Genomic DNA, 26232 nt, shown 5'->3' on the forward strand with positions numbered 1-26232 from the left:
AAACCCTGAAATAAGCTGGTCAAACTGAAAGTTTCTTTTTTAGATAAGATTTTGATCGGATGTAGCTCTCTATCCAAGAACAATTGTGTGAAGCGATTGAAGACAGAGTTGATATAGGAGTCGAGATCTACCTTTTCAATATTTTTAGTTTTTTCTAAAAAAAATCACTAGTAATATCTATTTTAGAAAAGAGAGTCTTATTAGGTTTAAGAAGAGAAATCCGATCTAAATTGTGTTAGGATAGACCTCACATTATAAATAGAGCCTATATATCTCATTTTTTTAATTATTAATGAAAAAAAGACTTAAAGCTCTACTTTCGAGATTTTTCTATCTTATTCTAGTTATTTTTGGAGAGATTCGAGTTAAGCGGGTTGAATAAAATCTTCTCTCCGATTGGATCAAATTGGTATTAGAGCTCCGGTCCTCTATATCTGTGGGGCCTTTTGTTCATGGTTCAGATGCATGAGCAATACAAGCAATTAGGAGAAAGACTGTGCTTCAAGTACATCGAAGGACAAAGGCCTGTATGGCTGCTAGTTCTTTCTTGATGGATGATGATGAGACAAAAAGACGTCTCATACAACTAAAGAAAAAGATTGCCCAGCTCATCGAGATCGTCTTCAGATTGGTGATATCTTCAGTACAAGCACTAGCAACTCTTGTTGCGAAGCTCTCCTACGGCTCAAGATAAAGATCCACCATCCAGCTGTTGGGTATCCCTCGCACACCGCAGAAAATTTCAGAAAAATTCTGCGCGCAGCGGAAGACATGCGCGAGATCCCGTTCATCACATGAACGTATTTTAAAACCGTCGTTCGTAGATAGATTAGGATTAAATACTTTTTATATGATTAGGAAGATTAGATCTTCACCTTGTGCGGGTAGATGGTCACCGCAAATATGATGATCGTGGATTTGTTGGAAGGTTCGCTTGAAGCCGCACACGCGTCCGGCCTCTACGGGTATCCACACAAGGCAGAGGACCGTTTGAAGCCTTTGAATCTTCCCGGGGTGCTAGCTCCCTTGCAGAGAAGACTTTGGATGGATGAATCTCTTTCTTCTTGCAGCAAACAACTCCTTGATTGCTCTCCCTTGAACAAGAAGGATTGGAGAAAGAAGAATAAAAAGGGAGCAACAAGTTGCAGCCTTTTTATTTTGGTGGAAGAAGAAAGGGAGAAAGGAGAGCCAACGCCTCCTTTTTTTTTTTTTTTTTTTTGTTGGCGGCTGAAACCCCAAGAAAGGAGGGTGCTGTTCACGGCTCAAAGGGAGAGGAGAGAATCCCACGTTTTTCCAAAGGAGGGGTGGTTCAAGGGGCCCGCATGCCCTCCTTTTGAAATCTCTAAGCGTGAGCTCCTAACTTTTAGGAGCTCATGTTTATCCTCTTTTTTTTTCTTTTTCTTTGCATTGCGGCTGAAAAAACCCAAAAGAGGGAGAGGGGTTCACGGCACCAAAAGGAAAAAAAAAAAAAAAACCTAAGGTGGCAGCCCCTATCCTTCTTTAATTTGGGTGTGGAGCTCCTAAAATTTAGGAGCTCCAACCTTATCCTATAAGGCAAGAGGAAGGGTGTAGCCCCTCCCTCTTTTTCTTCACGTAATCAGCCTAGGGAGGGGTACGCCCCTCCCTCTTCTCCCTATCACACACACGCCTCACTTAATCCAATTAAGTGGGGCATGGGGGCCATTTACAAGGTGGGTCTAATTCTCTTCCAAAGAGGATTGAGTGAACCCAATCTTTCTTTCCCTTTAAATCCTAATCTAATTAGGATTTCAATTAAACCATGACTCAATTGAACTCTTCAATCCTAATCCAATTAGGAGTCATCTTAATCTATTAGATTAAAATTAATTAGGACTTAAGAACTCCTAACCCAATTAGGACTTATTCAATTTCAGTCATAATCTAATTACGACTTTAGAAATCCTACTCCAAGTAGGACTTTAATTTAATTTGAAATCCTAATCCAATTAGGATTTTAAGAATCCTACTCCAAGTAGAACTCGTAATTAAGTCCAATTAATTAAATTCAATTAATTAAATTAAATTGCAATCCAATTGCAATTATTCCTTCTTTAACTCACTAACTCTTAGCGGGTTAACCAATTATCAATCAAATTAATTATTTGTGATTCCTAATCACAATTCAACCATCGGATCGGTCAATACCTCTAATGTGTGTGACCCCATAGGTTCTATTCTGTTTGGTAGTGAGATATATTGCGATCTCTATCACAATATTATTGAAAACTCCTTTCAATGAGTTGGAACAATTCCAACTCAACTCACCAGGGACCATCGATCATCAAGATAGTCCCTGTGAGTCTCACCATCCACCAGTAACACCTAGCAGCATGTAGTGGCAACCCAGCAGAATGGAATGATGAACCTCTAGGTGCAGTTATCATATGATACGGTCCTTCTATCGTGGATCCCTACAGAACGGAGGTCATGGATAACTCGTCAAATTCCGTCGTCTGTCATATGTTTAGATTTATTCGACTTAAACAATATGTATCATCATCTTATTAATTTCTTGGACGATTCATAGACACATAAACAATATGAATGAAAAGAATGCCCATTTATTAATCAATAATAATAAAGTCAAGTACAAAATTATGTCCCAGAATTAATAATGTGTCAGCCAAATTGGCTTCTAGGGCATACTTCTAACAATCTCTCACTTGCACTAAAGTCAAACAACCATAAACCTAAGCCCCATCTTCTCAAGATGCGCTTCAGTTTTCTGCCGACTTAGCTGCTTAGTGAATTGGTCCACCACATTTCCTGTGGAGTCTACTCTCTGATCCTCTACTTATTTTTTTCGAGGTAGTCGCTTATCAGGTTAAACCGCCACTCCATGTGCTTAGACTTCTGGTAAGACCTTTGGCTCCTTAGCTAGTGCTATGGTGCCTTTGTTATCGCAGTAGAGTGTTATGGCATCTGATGACATTACACCTAACTCTGCAATAAACTTCTTAAACCAAAAGGTTTCCACTGCACCCTTAGAGACGGTTTAACATTCAGCTTCTAAGGTAGAATCTACAATGATCGGTTGTTTGGAACTCTTCCAATTTACTAAACCACCATTGCACATATTCTGATATAGACTTTCTATCATCAATATGTGTGCATCCTTCTACCTTCAACTCTGATCTTCTCCTAAAGACCAAGAACATATCCTTAGTTCTTCTCAAGTACTTAAGACTGTTCTTCACAGCTATCCAGCACTTCTTGCTTGGATTTGACTGATATATGCTCGTGACACTCACAGCATATACTATATCAAGTCACGTACATAGCATGGTATACATGAGGCTCCCTATAGCCGAAGCATAAGGGATCTTGCTCATCCGCTGAATGTCTTCAGATGTGTTGAGGTACATCTTCTTGGAGAGATTTATCCCATGCCTAAGAGGTAATTATCCCCTTTTAGAGGTTTCCATGCCGAAGCTCTTCAGCACTCCCTCTATGTACATATTCTGTGACAGGACAAGCATCCTCTTAGATCTATCTCTATAGACCTTAATTTCCAAAATATAGAATACTTTCCCAAGGTCTATCATGGAGAATTTCTTAGACAACCAAACCTTGACCTAGGATATCATTCACGTACAATACGAGGAATGCAATAGCCCTCCCACTAACCTTCTTATAAAATACATGGTTCCTCCTCGTTCTTGATGAAATCAAACGATTTGATTACATAGTTGAAACGAGTATTCCAACTCCGAGATGCTTGTTTTAGTCTATAGAAGGACCTCTGCAGTTTGCAGACCTTGTGATCACCATCACAATATCTCATAATCATATTATGCTGCAATAGCAAGCAATATTCGAATGGACTTCAGCATGGCTATAGGTGAAAAAGTATTCTGATAATTAGTGCCTTCGCACTGACTATAACCTTTCGCCATTAGCCTTGCCTTATAGGTCTCTACCTAGCCATCCGAACTTAATTTTCTCTTGTAGATCCATTTACACCTAATAGGTACTATACCTTCTGGTGAATCTACTAAGGTTCAGACTTGGTTGGAATGCATGGAGTCCATCTCTGACTTCATTGCTTCCAACTATTGCTCGGAATCGATGTCTAACATCGTCTTGTTGTAGGTATTGGGATCTTTACCTTGATCTCTATCTCCCATGAGGAACACTTCCTCTACATCCTCTGTAAGCATACCTAAGTACCTTTCAGGCGGACGGGAGATCCTACTAAATTTACGAGGTGGAGGAGGTACTACGTATATTGGCTTAATATGAATATGTTCTATAGGCACAATGGCTCGTTGTCTTTAGAGACTTTCTCTTTGAGCTCAATTTTCCTCTCACTGTCTTTGTCAAGGATAAACTATTTTCCATGAAGATAGCATGTAGGCTCACAAACACTTTGTGATTCTTTGGGACGAAAAGTCGTATCCTAATGACTCTTTAGGATATCCTATAAAACGAGCATTAATTGTCCTATCCTCTAACTTGTCCACCTGTTGTCGCTTGAGTTCAGCTGGACATCCCAAAATCTTGAGATAACCAAGACTCGGCTTCTTACCATGCCATATCTCATATGGTGTGGTAGGAACGGACTTTAGCGGGAACTCTATTCAATAAGTAAATTGCTGAAAGTAGGGCATCTTTCTAAAGAAACAAGGGTAAATCAGTGAAGCTCATCATGGACCTAACCATATCCAATAGGGTTTGATTCCTCCTCTCTGACACTCCGTTGAGCTGAGGTGTACCAGGAGGGGTCCATTATGAAACTATACCATTCTCTTTGAGATAATCATGGAACTCTATATTAAGGTGTTCACCTTCTCGATCCGATCGAAGAACCTTAATGAGTTTTTCTGTTTGTTTTTCTACTTCATATCTAAACTTTTTGAACCTTTCAAAAGTTTCAGATTTGTGTCTCATACACATATCCATACCAAAGGAAATCATCGGTAAATGAAGTAAAAATTACAACCCCTAGCCTGCACATCGAATGGGCCACACATCTATGTGTACTAGGGTAAGTATTTCAGTGGACCTCCCCTGTGTCCTACAAAAGATAATTTGGCCATCTTTCCTTGAAGGCAGGATTCACAAATCGGATATGACTCGAAAGTTAATGAGCCCAAAAGCCCATGTTTATCCAATTTGTTTATTCTGTTTTCTCCTATATGGCCAAGTCTGATGTGCCACAAATACTTCTGGTTTATCTCATCTCTAGATCTTCTTGATCCTATGGCACTCACTACTTGCTCAGATACATTCACCAATACATCTATATGTAAGTGACAGAGATTGTCAGTCATAAAACCACATGAAACCCATTTATTTATCAAATAAATAGAACAGTAGTTTTACAAAACTCTTCCTATGCTAAACAAAATATAGAAATCAAATTTCTGCTAGCAGTAGGTAACAGTCCCTAAGTATCCTAAGCATATCTGACATACTTTCTGAAGGTCTGTCACCCTTATTGCTCTTTATGCTTTCCATGCATGTAGGACAGTTCATCTTCCAATGGCCATTTCATGATGCAATGGAAACGCTTTCCCTTGCATTCGGCCTTTTCTTGGAACTTCCTTGCTTGGCCTTTTCTCGGTCTTCTGCTTCTTCGCAGGCTTCTTCTTCTTCCAGGTAGACTCTCTTTTGGAAGTAGAAACCAACTCGACAGCAAGAACGATGCCCTTTGAACTCTTTAAGGTCCTAAGGTAGTTACCAATTTATTTAACAATTCTATTTTAGTGCATACAACCTTGTTCATATGGTAGTTTACTATAAACTATTCATATGAAGCTGGAAGGGATTGCGGGATCAAATCCGTTTGCAATTCCTTGTGCATAGTCATGCCAAGCTTCTCAAGCTTCTCTAAGTCCTTTATCATGGTCAAATCATGATCATGGACAGACTGCCCATCGCGCATCTTGGCTTTGAAGAGCCTCTTGGACACTTCAAACCGAGTGCGTGACTCTGATCACCATACAACTCTTGCAGGTGATTTAATATGTCCCTGGCGGTCTTCATGTTCTCATGCTGGCATTGTAATGCATTGGACATGGATGCCATTGTGCAGCACCTAACTTTATTGTCATTGTTCGTCCACTTAACATGCGTCTTACGCTGATCAGTGATCGGACGGATTGGTAACACGGGGATTCCATGGTCTAACACATCCGAATTTCTCACAATTCAAAACTATTTTGAAATTTGCTGAGCCAATCTTTATAATTGGGTTTGGTCAAACGGTTGTTCTATAGGATATGAGTTAAGAGTCTAGAAGCTGACTTTATAATCCTCAGAGAGTAAAGATTCTAGTTAGAATTTTGTACTTGAACTCTATTTGTTTTAGGGCCTTTTAAAACAAACACCTCCCACTATTTCCTCGAATCTCTTACACTCCTCTGGTAGAGAAACGGAAACCTGCGACTCTAGGTTTCAAGTGGGGTGCTACGGTCCCACCAATTTACATGCCACCTCACCTAACGGTTATTGGTGATACATAAAAGGATGAGTGTACAACTCTTGTACAATGCTTCTCAAGCAAATTGCAGCGCTATCCGGTCTCTAGGTCATGAAAGCCTCACCTAACAGTTATTGGCTCCATTTCTTAGTTAAGTCAGACCCGCCGTATAACCGCAGAAGTAAAGTCGTCATTGGGTCCTCACCTAACAGTTATTGGCGCCCAACCTCATCTTTATCCCTACAACATCTCATGCCTAATAGAGAGGTCCAGTCCCCCGATGCAACTTGCCCACTGTATCCAGCCGAGACAAATCAACGCCGGAAAGACCTTAGCAGCTCTACTACGATGGAAGACCGCTAGACTTAATATTTTCGAGGAGATTTAATTTAGATCTTTTTCATTTAATTATCTACATCTCATGCAAATAATTATCTACCCGCTATGCATAGACATAAACATAAATAATAAGGCATAATAACAAAATAACTGGTGATGATCATGGATCCAGGATGGGGTCATAGTACAAACACATGCACGTCAATTGCTTAGATCATCTTCAACTCGTGACTCGATCTTGAGCACCCTTGGTCCAATTACGATCAACTCCTTGATCCATCTCCAATCAACCCTTGATCTCGATCCGCGCAAATCGTGCTTGTAGAGGCATGCACCGATCAACCATTGATGTGCAAACACATCACAGATTACATCCCAGATAACTTTAAAAATAAATAAAATTAAATAATAGTTACAACCCTTTTACATGAGACACGCAGGTCTCTAATACATCAATATAAGATGCACGCAGGCATCTGAAAATCTGATTTACATGCCATCACATAACATCATAGAACATCTCAGACATTGCAGAACATTTCAGCACAATTAAAGGATCCATCCATGATCATCACCATACGCATCTCATGCATTAAATATAATTTACAGATCTGAATATTTAACAGATTATGTTATCTTATGAGTTGCTGATCATGCAAGATATGATTCTAAATATTTGTAATCATATTATCAAAGCATTAGAATCATTAATCCAAGCATAGAAAATCAGCATGTAGAAAAATCAGCAAGCTGAAAATTCTGCATGCAGAAAAATTCAGCAAGCATAATCTTTAAATTTTCAGATCTATTATGCCTCAATCTTTTAATCCTAATCTTAATCTACGAAACCTGGCTCTGATACCACTGTGGGTATCCCTCGCACACCGCAGAAAATTGCAGAAAAATTCTGCGCGCAGCGGAAGACATGCGCGAGATCCCGTTCATCACATGAACGTATTTTAAAACCGTCGTTCGTAGATAGATTAGGATTAAATACTTTTTATATGATTAGGAAGATTAGATCTTCACCTTGTGCGGATAGATGGTCACCGCAAATATGATGATCGTGGATTTGTTGGAAGGTTCGCTTGAAGCGGCACACGCGTCCGGCCTCTACAGGTATCCACACGAGGCAGAGGACCGTTTGAAGCCTTTGAATCTTTCCGGGGTGCTAGCTCCCTTGCAGAGAAGATTTTGAATGGATGAATCTCTTTCTTCTTGCAGCAAACAACTCCTTGATTGCTCTCCCTTGAACAAGAAGGATTGGAGAAAGAAGAATAAAAAGGGAGCAACAAGTTGCAGCCTTTTTATTTTGGTGGAAGAAGGAAGGGAGAAAGGAGAGCCAATGCCTCCTTTTTTTTTTTTTTTTTTTGTTGGCGGCTGAAACCCCAAGAAAGGAGGGTGCTGTTCATGGCTCAAAGGGAGAGGAGAGAATCCCACGTTTTTCCAAAGGAGGGGTGGTTCAAGGGGCCCACATGCCCTCCTTTTGAAATCTCTAAGCGTGAGCTCCTAACTTTTAGGAGCTCATGTTTATCCTCTTTTTTTTTTTCTTTGCATTGCGGCTGAAAAAACCCAAAAGAGGGAGAGGGGTTCACGGCACCAAAATAAAAAAAAAAAAAAACCTAAGGTGGCAGCCCCTATCCTTCTTTAATTTGGGTGTGAGGAAGGGTGTAGCCCCTCCCTCTTTTTCTTCACGTAATCAGCCTAGGGAGGGGTACTCCCCTCCCTCTTCTCCCTATCACACACACGCCTCACTTAATCCAATTAAGTGGGGCATGGGGGCCATTTACAAGGTGGGTCTAATTCTCTTCCAAAGAGAATTGAGTGAACCCAATCTTTCTTTCCCTTTAAATCCTAATCTAATTAGGATTTCAATTAAACCATGACTCAGTTGAACTCTTCAATCCTAATCCAATTAGGAGTCATCTTAATCTATTAGATTAAAATTAATTAGGACTTAAGAACTCCTAACCCAATTAGGACTTATTCAATTTCAGTCATAATCTAATTACGACTTTAGAAATCCTACTCCAAGTAGGACTTTAATTTAATTTGAAATCCTAATCCAATTAGGACTTTAAGAATCCTACTCCAAGTAGAACTCGTAATTAAGTCCAATTAATTAAATTAAATTGCAATCCAATTGCAATTATTCCTTCTTCAACTCACTGACTCTTAGCGGGTTAACCAATTATCAATCAAATTAATTATTTGTGATTCCTAATCACAATTCAACCATCGGATCGGTCAATACCTCTAATGTGTGTGACCCTATAGGTTCTATTCTGTTTGGTAGTGAGATATATTGCGATCTCTATCACAATATCATTGAAAACTCCTTTCAATGGGTTGGAACAATTCCAACTCAACTCACCAGGGACCATCGATCATCAAGATAGTCCCTGTGAGTCTCATCATCCACCAGTGACACCTAGCAGCATGTAGTGGCAACCCAGCAGAATGGAATGATGAACCTCTAGGTGCAGTTATCATATGATACGGTCCTTCTATCGTGGATCCCTACAGAATGGAGGTCATGGATAACTCGTCAAACCCCGTCGTCTGTTATATGTTTAGATTTATTTGACTTAAGTTCGAAAGTGGAAAACTCTTTCTCCACTGTTCATACTGCCCCGGCCGAGGTCTTACGAACTCAGTGTTATAAATCACATAGGATCACTCCTTATCTACCAAGGTCGATAGATTCCATGTAGGTGCATACCCTACTCCTACAGTGAACCTATTGCAGCCAATCTACACTACAAGGACCCATATGGCTAGAGACCATGTATGCGTGCAGTCAAATTACAATAACCTCACTGTGAATAGCCGAAACACCGCAGGTAAAGGACTAGTCACACTACTGCAACATCAAGCAAGTCACTGACGAGTGGATAGACATCCAAGTGACTTCTTATCTTGGTCACGCTCAGTACCCTTGTTTTCTAACAAGCACCCGCACTATCACTTCAGTGTCCCTACACTGTGGACTCGAGTCTCGTCCATCCATAAGAAAAGCGATCTATGCACTAATCTTATCGGATCGATCACCGTCCTCGTGATGATCCATTGATCAGGAGCATTTAGAAATTAATCACCAATGATACATGGCTCAAATTCTCAACTCTTGAGAATATGTATCATCATCTTATTAATTTCTTGGACGATTCATAGACACATAAACAATATGAATGAAAAGAATGCCCATTTATTAATCAATAATAATAAAGTCAAGTACAAAATTATGTCCCAGAATTAATAATGTGTCAGCCAAATTGGCTTCTAGGGCATACTTCTAACACCAGCGAGGAGGATGAGGATGAGCGGGTATGAAAAATCTCGATTTTTAATTATTTATAGTTGAGGCTAGAATCGAGATTCCTATATATGACGGGGTTGTTGATATGGAAAAGCTAGCTAACTGGCTAGACTAGTTAGAAACATACTTTACTATCTATGGATACTCTAAGAAGTTAGCTCTTGCCCGTCTCAAGTTTTCTAGCCATGCTCTTATCTATTGGAATTCATATATGAGAAACATTTCAAATCTGACATGGGACAAATTCAAGAGCCTAATTAAGTAGTTCTATCCAATCGGCCATAAGGAGGATCGGTGGATCAAGTAGCAGTACCTACGGCAGAAGTATGATCAGTCTGTAGGCCTGTTAACGAGCCGAGCCGAGCCCGAGCTTGGGGAGGCTCGGGCTCGGCTCGTTTCACAGAACTCGGGCTCGGGCTCGGGCTCGGTACCGAGCTCTGTATTGAGCTTGAGCTCGGGCTTGTTTGGTAAAAGAAAAGCTCAGGCTTGGGCTCATAAAGCTCATTTCGAGCTCGGGCTCGAGCCCCATAACAAAAATCTACATTAAATACCACAAATGAGGCTCTTACATCATTAAAATGAGGCCCATTTTCTTAGTCTCACTGTTGTGGCTCGAGCTCGTTTGGGCTCGTGAGCTGCTCGGGCTCGAGCTCGGGCTCGAGCTCGAATTTAAACGAGCCTCATTTTAGGCTCGGGCTCGAGCTCGTTTGACTAGCGAGCCGAGCTTGAGCCGAGCTTTTAACGGGCCGAGCCCGAGCCGAGCCCGAGCAGCTCGGTTCGTTAACAGGCCTATCAGTCTGTCCAGGATTACACCACTGAGTTTCACAGGCAAGCAATCTTTTTTGAAATTTTCATTGACGATCATGTAATTTTTATGTAGAATGTTAGAGGTCTCCACGAGAACATCCGAAAGGAGCTGAAACTCTTCAAAGTTGAAAAATATTAACGAAGCCGACGTGAAAGCCATGGGGTTTGAGGAGAAGAATCAGCCTAGGAAAGGTAAAAAAGGCGACAAGTTCAGAAAAAAATGGTGAAAATCCATGTCAAGAGAGGGAGCAAAGCATGAACATGCCAACACGACTCAGAAAACTTATTGTGATTGTTGTAACCAAGGTCCGCCGTACCGGTACCGGTCGGCGTACCGGTGGCGGCTCGGCCCGGTCCGTACCGGTCACGTACCGGTCCCTTACCGGTTCTCCAACAATAAACTACCGGTACCGGATTCCACGCTGATCCGGTACCGGTCCCAAGCTGGACCGGTACGTACCGGCCCGTGGCCGGTACGGGCTGGTACGGCAGACCATGGTTGTAACCTTCGTGGACACACCAAGGAGTGTTGGAAACTTCACTCCGAGTTGCGGCCAAAGAGGAAGATACAATAAGAAGACGATTCTAAGAAGAAGAGAACGACGATTCTCAATGCTGTAGAAGTTGAGGAGCTGCCCAAGCTTGAGCAAGCAGACTGCAAATTTAGCATGATGGCGAGAAAACCCAAGGTAGCTACTGAAGCAGATTTAGAGATGCGAGAGGAATTCTTCCGCTTGAAGATTCAGGTGAAACAGAACATCATTGAGGCTATTGTAGATCGTGGAAGCTAGAAAAACCTCATCTCTGAAAATTTGGTTTATAAGCTGTGGTTGCAGAATAAGCCTCATCCACGTCCCTACCCTTTTGGTTGGATTCAAAAAGACGATGAATTGAAGATCACAAAGTAGTGTACCTTCAAATTCCCTATAATTGAGATGTACATCGACGAGGTAACTTGTTAAGTAGCTTCTTTAAATGTTTGCCAGGTTATTCTTGGGAGCTTATATCTTTGGGATCGAGATGCGGTCTTCTATTGGCGTCTGAAAAAGTATCAGTTTGTGAAGGACGGTAAAGAGTTTATGATCAACGCCTCCAGAATACAAGGTAACATTGACCTTGCAATTGCTGCCCAAGCGAAGCGACTTGTTAATGCATGGAATAAGTTTGTGATGATGGTACAAAAATCTGATACTACTTATGAGAGGCTAAGTTCTCGTTCTCTGGTTCCATTGGCCAATCTACCGAGATCAAAATCGAGGAGTCGTTGTAGTCATCATCGATGAGGAAGGAAAGTAAGAAGTGTCCCTACCACGAAGTCCATATGTAGGAGCAGAGCAAGTGGTTCTCTGAAACTCAAGAGCAAAGAAGAGCCAGGCCAGAAACCATCTCCAAATAAAGCTAGGTGGTTCAACTGCAAGACAGAGAAGCAGGCATTTCCACCTTCAGTTCTGATTTAGTGGGAGCTAAATCTCCTAAATAGGAGGAGCCCTGATCGAGGAGGATCCTCAGACTTAATATGGACCACTTTGGCCACTGCGAACAAGGCTGGACAGGGTCTAAGAGCAAGATCTGCCACATTGGAAAGCCGAGTTGCATACCAAACTTCAGGAGGCCATAACTCGGTCTGTCCGATTGAGATGATATTTTTTTTTGAAATTGGGTATCTTTTTGAAATCTACTACTAGGAGGTTGAATTGAAATAAAATTTCATTGTTTAGACCCTAAAAAGGTTCAGTCAAACTGAAAGTTTCCTTTTTGGGTAAGAATTTGATCGGGTGTAGCTCTCTATCCGAGAAAAATCAAACGAAGCGACAGAAGGCATAGTTGATGTAGGAGTCGAGATCTACGTCCTCATAAGTTTTAGCTTTTTTTAGAAAATTTCTACTAGTAATATCTATTTTAAGAAATGGAGTCCTACTAGGTTTAGAAGGAGAAATCTGACCCAAATTGTGTTACGAGCTTACGGCAGACTTCACATTATAAATAGAGACTATGTACCTCATTTTTTTAATCATTAATAAAAGAAAAGGAGACTTAAAGCTCTACTTTTGAGATTACTCTATCTTCTTCTAGTTATCTTCCGAGAGATTCGAGTTGAGCGGGTTGAAAAAAATCTTCCTTCTCCCCAATCGGAACATATCCTTTTCTACATTGTCATTTTTGTTTAAAGCCCAACATCTCCTGCATTACTTAGATGCCTGATGTCTCCGTCTTCTTTGAGAACCCATGTGTGGGAATCTCCTAATAGCTGCATACTCATCCAGAATTTTAGATTTTTACTGGTCCTCTGAACCTGGTTAATTCTAAGTCAAGGTTAGTCCTCTAACCCTAGTCAAGCTTATGATTGGATTAGTCCTCTGATCTTGATCAAATTCTAGTCAGGGTTAGTCTTTGGACCTTGGTCAAACTGACTAGAATTAGTCCTCTAATTTTCTGTCGAGCAAAGTTGACCCCCATGCCACTGAACCAGGCAAGTCCAAATCAAATCGACCTCCACATCATTAGACTGGGCAAGTTCAAACTGAGATGTTGATGGATCTACATGTCCCTAAGTTGGATCCAAGTTCTCCCTGTCATTATGCATCTCTCCTCCTTACATTGTGTAAATTATATACTTTTATATCTCATTTATTGATGTAAACTAGGGTATGCCCGTGGTTAACTTGTGAAACATTGAGCAAAATTAATGAAATTCAAATTTATATTATGTTATAGTTTCATCTTTTTTTCAGCACTTATGGATAAGGTCTCGGGTAATTAAAGGTGAATTTTTTAGTTCATCGGAAGCCATGGACTGATGGACCAACAAAAACAAAAAACCCTCTCCTCTAGGATGAATTTGACGAGATCATAATCAAACATTTCATTTGTGCATCTTTCTCTCTTCGAAGGAGCAGTCTTCCATACGAGTAGATTCGTGAGCCCACGGTCCTTAGTCAGCGAATCAGCAATTCGACCCAGTTTCCATTGTTGACACCTCTATGGGTCTAAAAATTTTACTTGTTTCCATCATATCTAATTTCAAGATATCTTGATGGTAAAGGTAGCGTCAATTGTAAGAGGAAACTCCAAAATTTTGGTCAAAAGACATGCTGCGCTTGTTGGATTTGTTGCTTTAATTTATTATATCATTAATTATCTTTTCCCACTCCAAGGAGTTGGAGGTTTTCCATATCTGCTTTTAAGACAAGGCCACAACCAACTTGATTTTTATTCTAAAGACAGTTAATGATGCAGAGGATCGGATGATGTTCCCATTGGCGTATGTAATTGTTTATGAATAAATTCCTCATGGCCGGGTTTGGTCTAGTCTTATGTAGAACTTCAATTTTTCTTGGATCTTACGCATAAATCTTCAAGTCCAAGCTTTCCTTACACTTAAAAGCAATTGTATCTTCCAGGCCCAAAGCCCACCTGATTGCTTAATATAGAACATAATGGCAGGTTGATGCCTAACATTTTCGATAAAGAATTTACAAAGGTGAAGGACATTTTATTTAAGTGTGCATGCGGCACCTCATCTGTTCCTGTAAAATTAGCTGGACTTTACAGAGTTAGTTCCATTTTGACATTAGTGCCTCAGGTCACTTCCAGAGTACAACAAGATAGATTAGAATAACTCCTGTGTATTATATAAGAGCCTCATGTAATTTTAGCAATCCATGAATTTTGAGACAGGCATTTCTAAGATATTATGCTCTGTGTTTTTCTTGTTTGTATTAGTGAAACACTATGTTCTATGTATACATATTTTTCAAGGATAGTAATGTCCTTGTGGGCTCACCATCCATGCACTTGTACAGCAGATAGCTGATCGGTATTGTGAGGCTCGTAAACAGGTTTGGTCCATTTATAGCTGTAAATGGCTGTGGCATACTCTGTAGAATGTAACATGACTTCCGTGCTCAACTATCACTCTGAAAAAAAAAAAAAGTTGAAAGCATTGCATGTGAACCATTATTCAGTTATCTACTTTTATGGTAAACATCCTTTTTTTCAGGGAAGGAAAAAAAAAAAGAAAAAAGAAAACCTCGTATCCTTTCCTATACTAAACTAAGCAACATTTCCTTGCCTTCTATGAGTTTTCATATATAAATAATTTTGTTGTCCTCAAATTAATTCCATGCGAAGTAAATTAGAAGTTATAAACTAAGCCTCTTGCTCATAGCTGTTGTGCAATTGTAGATCACAAATGTAATCATTGTTAACATTATTTATTAATATATCCTTGGGAAATCAAATGTTTATTATTTACCTAATAATCAGAGCGATTTTTATTATAATCACATCATAATTCTCATGTTTATCAATTGATTCCTGACTCATTTACTTAGTTTCATCACCTTCTGTAGTTCCCTTCGTTGCACCAAGATGGTGTGCGCAACATCTTTTTCAGCTGGCCTCGTATTCTAGGATGGATGCTTAATGGAGTTTGCAGTTCAGTCATAATTTACTACTTCACAACCAGTGCCATCCTGGAACAAGCATTCCACAAGGACGGTCATGGGGCAGGAACCGACATCCTTGGTGTAACCATGTATACCTCTGTCGTGTGGACGGTAAATTGCCAGCTGGCACTCTACCTCAGCTACTTCACATGGATCCATCACGTCTTCATCTGGGGCAGCATCTTCTTTTGGTATATATTTTTAATAATCTACGGTTCATTTCCACCAACGATATCCACCACTGCGTACTGGGTTTTCTTGGAAGCCTGCGTCTCCAGTCCCCTGTATTGGCTCACTGCACTCGTTGTTGTCATCTCAGCCCTCTTGCCTTACTTTCTCTACTCGACATTCCACATTCTTTCCAAGGTACTATAATATAATCCAGAGTGTACGGCTGGAGAATCATTGACAACTTAGAACACCATGAGGGTAGTTTTTAATTATACCTGAAGTGTTTGTAAAAATCCAGCAGGGATTGTTTCCCTGGTTGTCTAGCCTCATTGTACACTATGCAAATGTAAGTAGAAATTTTTAATGTATACAAGTGCTAAGCATGAGAAAGCAAGGATAAAGCATGTGAGATCTGATGATTTGCCAGTGCATTAAGGAACATTTTTCTTTTTTTGTGGTCCTATTTCTTGAGGTAACCTAACTCGCTATGAAATGACACAACCTGCTCTACTTTTATTGGTTATGGGTTTGGAGTATCTACCTGTGTCAGTTTTTTATTGGTTTTCAAGTCTCAGAACGAGGGGTTTGCTATTGACTTTGGCCCTGTTGGTAGCACTTGAGCTTTGGAGACTGGAGCTCTCGGTAGCATCAGTTGCACCCTGGATTGAAGCCGATGCTGCAGTAGTTGTGGTTGGTTTTGTAAACCTTGTGCAGGATGTTAAATTAAAATGCTTTTGCCAAAATGTAGATTGCAATGTGCCGGAAATGGGCCAGTGTGGTAGATTATTTACAGCTATCGTCCTTGTGAAATGGGTGAGAGGCGGTACTGTAATTCATGAAGGGAATGTTTATGTAGCCGGTCCTTCAGGCTTTAACCGAAAAGAATAAAGCATATTTTGATGTTTACTGGTATTAAATATGATTGTTTCTTGTCAACTCAACAATCAGAACATCAAGGCCTTCCCTGTTTTCACTTTTCACCTATTTATCTTGCTCTAAGAAGGACGCGTGGCGAGTAACAATGTGGGTGCATCTCTGCATACTGGCTCCTAAGGTGCCCTGTGAGATTATTCTCAGAGTTGGACAAAGATACCTTACAGCTTAGGCATGCCTCCTAAATCTTTGTTGCGAATGGTTGCCCAATGCTGCCTAAAGTGCAGGTACAGCAGAGCTTTTTGTTTATTTACCTTTTTTTTTTGTGTGTGTGGGGGGGGGGGGGGGGGGGGGGAGGGATTTGGTGGTTTTGAGCGACAGAATTGGAAGTCCTCCAGCAACCTCCTGAAGCGGTCTGCAGCGCACCCGAACAGGATTCATTTGACTTGATTGGCAGGGAGAATTTTTTTTATCAGAATATTATTTTTTAAAAAACTGATGCTTGAATGTATGGTGTTTCAAAAAGTAGGTTTTGCATGTATGGTTGACCATAAAAAAAAATGACATTCTAAAGTGGCTTATATTTGGCTGGAAGTCCTTCAGCAACCTCCTGAAGCAGTCTGCAGCGCAACCGAACAGGATTCATTTGATTTGATTGGTAGGGAGAATTTTTTTTATCAGAATATTATTTTTTAAAAAACTGATGCTTAAATGTATGATGTTTCAAAAAGTAGATTTTGCATATATGATTGACCATAAAAAAATGACATTCTAAAGTGGCTTATATTAGGCTAAGCATCTGAATTTTTAGAAAAATTATATAAAATAAATATTATACTCTCAATAAAAAAAAAATTCCGTTCTATTTAAAAGCTTAAAGATATTTTATAACATATATTCTAATTTTCAGTCTACTCAAATTAGATTTTTCTATGTGCCGTATGGATTTGTCTTCTCCATGAAAAATAAAAATTTTATTTCTATAAAAAAACTACTTTTTCAATTTTTCATTAACTATATTTTTTCTTCTCCTTTCTCCGCAAATTAAACAAGCCCATAGATTTTACCAATAAACTAGTTGGCTCCTTTGCTACGATGGAGACCAATTGGTTGGTGGCTTTGGTTTAAAATATTTGCCTGGACATGTCACCACCCTCACCACAATTACCTGGATGCTAGACTTGCTCGACAAGCTCACTCTCAACTAATTTTCACTTTGGAAAGGAAATTGGCATGTCCTTGTCACCGAGGGCAAGGTTTCACATCTGACAAAGCTCGCGAGATCGATGATGCACGCTAACATACATACATCGTCACGACGAACTTGGTGGTGATGGTGAGATCAGAAACCGCATGAGAGCTTCTTCCATTCCATGGCTTGCTGTCTCGTGACTTGGGAAATATCTCCATAGCTTGGAGCATGCTTTGAAGGATGCTCTTTTCCCCCCCCTCTAACCCCTTCTAATGGCACTTCCACGCACCGGTGATTGGAATCTGACATCGAACTCCATGCATGGACATGCTTTGTCAGAGACTTAGAATTCTTTCACGAATTCTAAAGCGCACGGAGTTCATGCAAATATCAATTTTGAAAGGGTATTCATGCAAAATCCGATATTTAGAAGAGTATTCATAAAAAAAAACCCAAAAAGATATACTGTTTGTCGAAGACTGAGGGCAAGGACGTAAAATTGGGTCACGCGTGGCGTATGGGTTGAATGTGACCGGTCCTCCTCCACTAACGGAATCGAGCCAATGGCCTCCACGCAAAAAGGCGAGAGTATTTTTATCGTCCACGCCGACCGACCGACCCAAACAAGTGGCCAAACTGTCCGGTCCAGACCGGCTTAAACAGTAACACCAGTTTAATTATTTAAACTATCATGGATCCTAAGAGAAGTATGATCATCATGGACTTCAATCTGGACCATTCGATCAATGGACTTCCCTAGCTTTAGATGTTTATGATAAACTAGCATAGCTATGAAGTGACGAAACACATCTGTAGAACCGGGAATCTTCCAAGTTGACATGCTTCATCATGAAGTTCTTTCGGTAACATGCAAGGTTTGAGGAAGACTTCTTGCAGCAACAAGCGAATGACAGGCAATATTTCTTAAGGTCGTCTTTCTTGCTTGGCTGATGACGCATGCTGAAGAAACTAACCCATACTTTAATAAATCCAAATTTCAACTCTATTCTTCCTTTTCTTTTTATCCAAGAGAAGCATGCTAACTTCATTCAATACGTAGGCAGCTTTATTATTATACCATACAACATATTCAGGAAGAGATATGTCATAAGATTTTCAAGGTATATAAACATGTGCCAAGAAGAGATGCTTGGCCATGTCCACTCCACCAAGATACAACTCAAGAAAGTTTCTTATAAGTAGGAAATACCAAGATGGACCCATGTTTTTCTTTTCAAACATAATCCCCCTATTATGTCATAGAGAACAGCTAAAAACTAGAACACCAAAATATCGAGGCATATTCATTTACATAATAAGAGCAGGGATGTCGACACATTAACTTTGTATCTCGAGGCATATTCATTTATATAATACATCTGTATGAATGAGTAACATAGCGGCATAAACCAAGTAGGTACATCTGGATGAAAACCTTGATGCTTTGGAAGCTAAAAGGCAAAGATCAGTTTCCTTAGGCCCGTTCCTACGATAGGAATTGCATGTACATGTCCCCATCCAACATGACACACAACTCCTGCAATTCTGTATCAACAGTAATCTGATGCGAACTACACTGTAAGTCTTTGAATTATTGAGCTCAAATCATGGATCATTGTGATGACATGTACCCACAATGCACGCCATTTGGCTCGTCAAGTGTCTCTCATGAATTAGCACTTCATATCATGGCTGCCAGCTGAGAGCGTGCCCACCATGTGCACAAAGTTGGTGCTTTACCAGTCATTATATACCAATACATGGACTGAGACAAAAGTATTACCACACACATCATGGCTATCGCCTCTCTTGTCATTATCATCACATCACATAGTATTAAGTTCCTGAAACACTTTTAAAGAACTACAACATATGTTATCTTGATTTAAGTAACCCATTTTTAACCTCTCATGCACGCATAGCTTTCATGATGAAATCATTTTCATCTTTGACTTATAGTATATAAGTTTATAATTTTATCCTGAGACTCGGTCCCTGGTATTAAGCTTTTGAAAGTTATGAAACAGCAAGCAAACAAAGTCGCACCCTTACGGTATAACTTTTGCTCAGACTTTCTCAGCAAGCAAACAAAGAAAACCTGAACTCGTACTCCGTTTATCCTTTATCATTTAAGATGCAGACAAACTTCTTGTCCAATTCCAAGATACTTTCACCCAATTGGAAAACAGAAGCTCAGTTCACTTTATATATGTAACTTGCTTTATTATTATAACCTACTGCTACCAAATCCATCATATTCAAGTTTCCATCAGTTGAGCAATGGATTCCTGATTGTAAGACGAATATTTTTTTTTTCTGCACTGCTGTAGGAATGTCAAACAATTATATATCCTGCAGGAACGGTATGCTCGAGTTGGCAAAGTAGCTAGGTAGATACTGGATGCAATGTTCAATGAACTTAGGTGACCCTAAACCTAGTGGTGTTTGGCATCCAGAAGAACTAGTGGTGTTTGCTCCCAAAAAAAAAAAAAAAGGTCTCATGTGACAGATAGATTCTCTCTTCTCTTGATGAATTTGCAATGGACTAAAAATCAGAAACCTATTTACGTCTAAAATATGCAATTGTTTTGTGTATATTCTGACAGTACAATATTACTATTAAAATTCTGATTTGCAGTGGCCATGCTTCTGCTAGGATCGACGTGTCCTTAAAAAATTTGGGTAGTTCTTATGTTGGGTATAGATCAAGTTCACTCCTTTTAAAATTTGGTTGGTGCTGTACTTTCGAAAATCAAAACTTGAGATTAAAGTTAACAAAATCATATATGATATTGGGTAGATATCAAACAGATTGGTCTTCTCGATCGACATGCAAAGCTTATCGACGAAAATATTGTTGTTAATTGGAGATCGTATCATTGCATTGCAGGCATATCCTCAAGTGAGACATCACATGAAATGTCTGCAGACTTGCAGATAACCTCTCATTAAAAAAGAAATCAAGCTAAGAAATAATTGGAGCAAAATATAAATTAAGAGAGTGATGGTGAAAAATGAGAACATAATATAAGAAGAGTGCGGGCATGAAATCTTATTAATAACGAAAAGCTGAATTATGTTGGAAGAGGCACATCAACTACATGCAACAAAACCAAAAGAAAAAGCTCTGTAGGGCCAGAGTCTATGCCGCTACATTGTTGTAAGTGGTTACGGCACTTGCTTTGACGAGGACAGGAGTGTGAGAAGCAATACACAGTTAGTGGCAGCGGAAAGCGAGTGGTGAAAACCTTCGACGCGTAAAGCAAGAAGCAGTGTTGCACAACGTGGGATCAGGCACGGAAAATATCTACAAAAAAAAAAATCTGAATATTATTAATAGATTAACTCGAGACATAACCAGTGCAATATATGTTTATAGATACAACCCAAAAATGTCATTACGTGCATTGTCCATTGCTGATGATGAATGCCTTGCAGCTAATTCTTACTCTTAAAATAGAGAACAAGAGAAGTACTGTACCTCCAAATCTTGAAGTATACAAATTTAATTATGCGAATAAGAAAAAGATATCTAACGAAATTAAAGATCATAGCATGCCTTATGTTTTGTACATATCAAGGGCGTCGAGAGAGAACAAACACATAGTGGGGCCTAGTGAAAGAGGTAAAATTTTTAATCTTGTAAAAGTTAGCTAAGCAGTGGCTGTCCACAATGGATTGGTTATTTTACATTGTATTTATACCCTTCTAAGAAGTACATAGGGTCCAGACATGCTGCCCAATGAAAAAAGAACATATCTTCTGTTTTTTTTGGGGGGTAAGCTTAGGTAAGATAATACACCTAAAGTTCTTATTTTCTTCTTGTGTGCCTGCTTTGAGAGTTTGGCAAGCTTCAACAGTGAATTTCCTTCTCTTCCCCTTATGCAAACTTGTTCCCATCTATAGTCAAGTTTTGCTACCAAGGAGGTTCTAACATATCAGGATCAAAGATTTCCATTCACTTTCTTTGTGGTCATTGCAGGTGTTGCTGGAAATTGGACCCGGGGGCCGCCGTGAAGCCGGGGAAGGAGGAGCTCCGCTGCTGCAGGAGGCGGGCGGCGGTGCGCCGGCTGGCTGCGTCCTCCGCTGCGGGGGGTGTGCAAGTCCTGCAAGGAAAACCGGTGGCCGGGCTCCCCGGCGCCGGCCCTCCGATGCCTAAGTCAGAGGGGGCCAGTATGTGGAGAAAGCAGGGAAGAGAGTATATGGAGAAGACAGCGAGAACATTTGGATAAGATAAAGAAGACGAAGAGGATGATGTCCTCAATTGTGTCTGTGCTTCCCGGCGGGTTCAGTCCCGGGGATCTGTTTCCGTTTTTTGTTATCCCCCCTCCTTGGTTCTCCCCAGGTTCCCTTTTATAGGAGGGGATTACGTTACCTGGGAGGTGACCGGGGGATTTGTCCCTGTCCGTAATAATTGGGCACGATTTGGCCCATTTATGGCGTAGTGGAGAACGGGGCCGAATCAGACCGGAACCAGGGAGTTGTCACGGTCGATCGGACCTGTTGGAGTGGTTGAACCGCCGGCCGTAGCGGGCCTGGGGTCTGTGGATGGTAAGTGCATTTATTACCGAATGAACCGGCGGTCAGGTAGAGCCATGCGCTCTGATGGTTCAGTGATCCGGAGATCGTCTTGGGCCGTGTTCATTAAATGCCTGAGTGCATCGGAGACTTGAGGGAGTCTCATGCATTAATGGCAGGTCGTGCCGAACGCCTGCGGAGATCTTATGCCTTGATGGCTTGGAGATAGTGGCAGGTCGCAAGCCGTAGGAGTTGTCAAGTCCCTTGGACTTTAGGCGGGGGTTGAACATTTGGTAAAGGCATCGGTTCGGCAAGGGTGCCGAGCCGAGCTGATCGCCCAATGGGGCGCCCTGTGGCGGAGCTGCTTTGAGTACTCCTGGCCGGCGCCCTTTAGGCGAGCACCTTCTAGCAGAGCGCCTCGGCGCTGTCTTTGGTCGGCACTTTCTAACCGAGCAGCTTATTTTGGTTGGGCACCTCTTGGCGCGCACTCTGGTCGGCGCCCTCTAGTCGAGCGCCTTCCTGGTCGTCATCCTTTGGCCGAGCAGCTCTCTGGTCGACGCTCTTTGGCCAGGCGCCTTTCCGGTCGGCACTCTTTGGCCGAGCGCCTCCGTTATGGCATGACTTGGGGTTTTTCCCCCAACAGCAGGTGTCTGTGAAATGTGTTGCAAGAGGATGGTGATATTACTAGATTTGATTTTGTTGTTGTGAGAGCAATGCGTTACAGAGTAACTATTGCAAACAATGGTGCAATGGAGGGCGCCAGCCACCATCCATTGGTGTAGAGGGCATAATTGTCAGTTTGTAAATTGTTTCTATAGAAATAACGGTCATTTTTTATATAATCACCATCATTCACAAGGAATCAAGTGATTGTTTTGGGGTAGCAATGTCAATATTAATTAGTTGGCCACAATAATGGCTATGGTGTTAATATTTAGCCGGCTGACAGTCATACCTCATTTCCTAGGAAGAGAGCCCTTGAAAGGACGAAATTTTGCTGTTATAGCTATTCAATGGGCATTTATTGGTAAGGCAAAAGGTTAGTTGTGTGGGGAATAACAGAGCTATATCAGCTTTAGCACCATTATGATACACTAATGGTGCTTGAAACCATGATACTATGCCAAACTTGCGAATAGGTTGCAAAGAATGGTTTGCAGAATGCACAGATATTTTGGAATGCATAGGAACTTGTTTGGATAATTAATTATGAGAACCTGCATGCCATTTTATTGCATGCACTCCATTGTTGCACATAAATATTTTCTTCCTACCTTTCCTCATTTCTTTCTTTCTTTTCTTTTCTTTTTTTTTAATGAGATGTCGCATATATCAACAATTGGCTAAACAAGGTAGATAATATACCTAGAGAGAATAACAAAGGCAACCAATGCTTTAGCCAAGGTGGTGTAGCAGCAATTGGTCAAATAGCCTCAAACATAGGCTCTATTGCTCATTCGTTTTAGCTATGTTCTTAAAAAAAAAAGAATCAAGTACACTTCCTATCACAAGATAATGCAATGCATTATCTTATGTGAATTTATCACCATTAGAATGCATATGGCAATATTTTAACAGCAGGACATGGAAGTAACATAATCCTATATTTTTCCTTTCGAATAAAATTTTAATTTAACCCAATATCAATTTTCAACTTTAATTCATTTTAAGTATAATTCCATTTTAGGCAAATAACCTTCAATTAAATCCAAATAAATTTCATTTCATAGTTTCCATCCAACCCTAACCTTGACTATTATCATAATTATAATTGCTTTCTTATACATTTATGGGCAATTCCATCTTCCAGATAATCACGAGCAATACGATCTTCTAGAAATGTAGAAATTACTGAAGATCGTACCTATCTGAACCATCACATGGTAGATAAGATCTCTTTGTCATGCATAAATGCACAGAATGGATTCAGAAGGACTCTGCAAGAAGTGGCTCAAATTTCAAATGGAAATTTTTATCGGACCATCCTTGTTAATTAAGAAAATGCTTTGAGATAAGGACTAAGGAGGCACCATCCCCATATTTCTGCCAAAGGGAGACCCCCACTTGGTCTGGATTCTGGGAGGGGGTACACGCCCAACCACCTGACGTTCTAGAAGAACACATGACACGTGCCACAGCATTTGCATTTACACGTGTGACTTCACCTACAAGAAAATGGGAAACGTCAAACGTTGGGCTCGGGGATTACCTCCACTTCCCCCTCCGTATCACGCGCCCCTCCTGTCATTTTCTCCCTCCCCTTTATTAACGCAGTCTCCCCCTCCTCCCCCCTACTACGAGCTCCTTAATCCCTCCTTATTCGTATCGCAATTCTAACCTCGATCCCCAATTCCAGACGAGAAGAAGCGAGGAATAGAATTATAGGAGGCGGAAGTGAGAGTAAGAAGGAATAGGGATGGAAGAGGATAGAGGAAGCCCGGCGTTTATGGGTTCCTCCAGCTTTCAAGAGGCGGTGGCGGAGGACGCCGGCGATCGACTCGCTGCCGCCGTCGAGTCCCCCGAGAAGATATCCGCCGCCCCGGAGCTTGACTACGAAGTGGAGGATGACGATGACGATACGAGCGAGGACTTCGAATTCGCCTTCGTAATCAAAGATCCGAATTCCAGCTCGGCGATCACCGCCGACGAGATCTTCTCCAACGGCCAGATTCGCCCCGTGTACCCTGTCTTCAACCGGGATTTGCTCCTTGCCGACGGCGGCGGCTGCGGCCGCGGCGGCGGGCCTGTGGGAGAGAAGTCGGTGCGGCTGCCGTTGAGGACGCTGTTGATCGAGGAGAGGAACGCGTCGTCGTCGTCGTCGTCCTCGGAAATGGAAGAGCTGGATGGAATCCCACCGGAGACGTACTGCGTGTGGACGCCAGGGTCGGTGCCGCCGTCGCCGCCGCGGTGCAAGAAGAGCAGCTCCACCGGGTCATCCTTCCGGTGGCGGATCCGGGACCTCGTCGGGCGGAGCCGCAGCGACGGGAAGGAGAAGTTCGTATTCCTTGCGGCGGAGGAGAGAAACCCTGGCCGGAGCTCCGAGAAGAAGAAGAAGGTCGAGGCGGCGGCGGAGGAGGGGGAGAAGAAGGTGGAGGAGAGAAGAGGGGCGAAGAAGGGAGGTAAGGCGACCGAGGTGGATATGGTCACCGCCCACCGGATCTACTACGGGAGTAGGAGCGGCGGCGGGCAAACGGCGAAGGGCGGGCGGCGTTCGTTCCTCCCGTACAAGCCGGACCTCGTTGGTTTCTTCGCCAATGTGAACGGGCTTAGCCGGACCCACCACCCCTACTGATATTTTTCTTTTCTTTTTTTTAAATTTTTAGGAGGTATCATCTTATTGTTTTTTTCTTTTCTTTTTTTTGTTAGAAACTTCGTATATAGTCAAAAAGATGAACCGAATAGCCTGTCGGTGATAGCCTTTTTACCTGTAAATTTGTGTGGTTTGAGTGGTGGGAGAGAGTTTGTTCGTATCCAGCTATTTTTATAAGCCGATGAGTTTGTCTATTTTAATTAGCAGATCAGTGTGAATGTGTGCTATGGAAAAGTTTGTGACCTTTCGGTTCTGCTTCTATGGAACTTCCGTTCATACTTGTTCATTTTTGTTAGCAGATGAGTTTTTTTTTCAATCAGCAGATCAGTGTGAACGTGTGCTATGGAAAAGTTTTGGGACCTTTGGGCTTGTGCTTTTAGGAAACTTAAATTAGATTTTTTTCCCCTCTTCAAGTAACAATTATTGTATAATGATGTGTATAATTTGATGAATCTATATCCTTAAACTTGTTTAGTAATGAATATTGGGAGATTCTGTTTTGGAAATTAATTTAATAATACCATGGTGGCCACTCTTGGGTGAGGAAAATTTCACTACCTTATTGATTTGGAAATGAACGTTAGGGGAGGAGCCTATGATCATTCGCTCTGGTGCTCTCTTTGTTTTGATGGAGCAGCTTTGAGATCGTCCATACTAAAATTATATGAATTATTCATCTTATTTTACTAAAACAAAAACTTTTGGATTTTATATTTATCGTGGTTGTAATAGTGTTTGAAGTAAAATGCCTTGGGTTGGAGGTGCATTGCAGATGATAGACCGCTGCTTCACAACATCCGCAGACTTTTA

At 41.1% G+C, this 26232-nt stretch overlaps 1 protein-coding gene and 1 pseudogene across 1 annotated transcript; both read left to right on the forward strand.

The window, feature by feature from the left end:
* The window catches only part of LOC103715830, a 32629-nt pseudogene extending 16577 nt beyond the window's left edge, over window positions 1–16052 (forward strand).
* Window positions 16053–24320: 8268 nt separating this feature from the next.
* Window positions 24321–25738, forward strand: LOC103715832. The gene has a single exon (XM_008803590.4). It carries the CDS (start codon window positions 24529–24531, stop codon window positions 25402–25404), a length of 876 nt encoding a protein of 291 aa, XP_008801812.1. The 5' UTR covers window positions 24321–24528; the 3' UTR covers window positions 25405–25738.
* The last annotated feature ends 494 nt before the right edge of the window (window positions 25739–26232 follow it).

This window comes from Phoenix dactylifera, chromosome 4 (assembly GCF_009389715.1).
Source record: "Phoenix dactylifera cultivar Barhee BC4 chromosome 4, palm_55x_up_171113_PBpolish2nd_filt_p, whole genome shotgun sequence".
Classification (NCBI taxonomy): domain Eukaryota; kingdom Viridiplantae; phylum Streptophyta; class Magnoliopsida; order Arecales; family Arecaceae; genus Phoenix; species Phoenix dactylifera.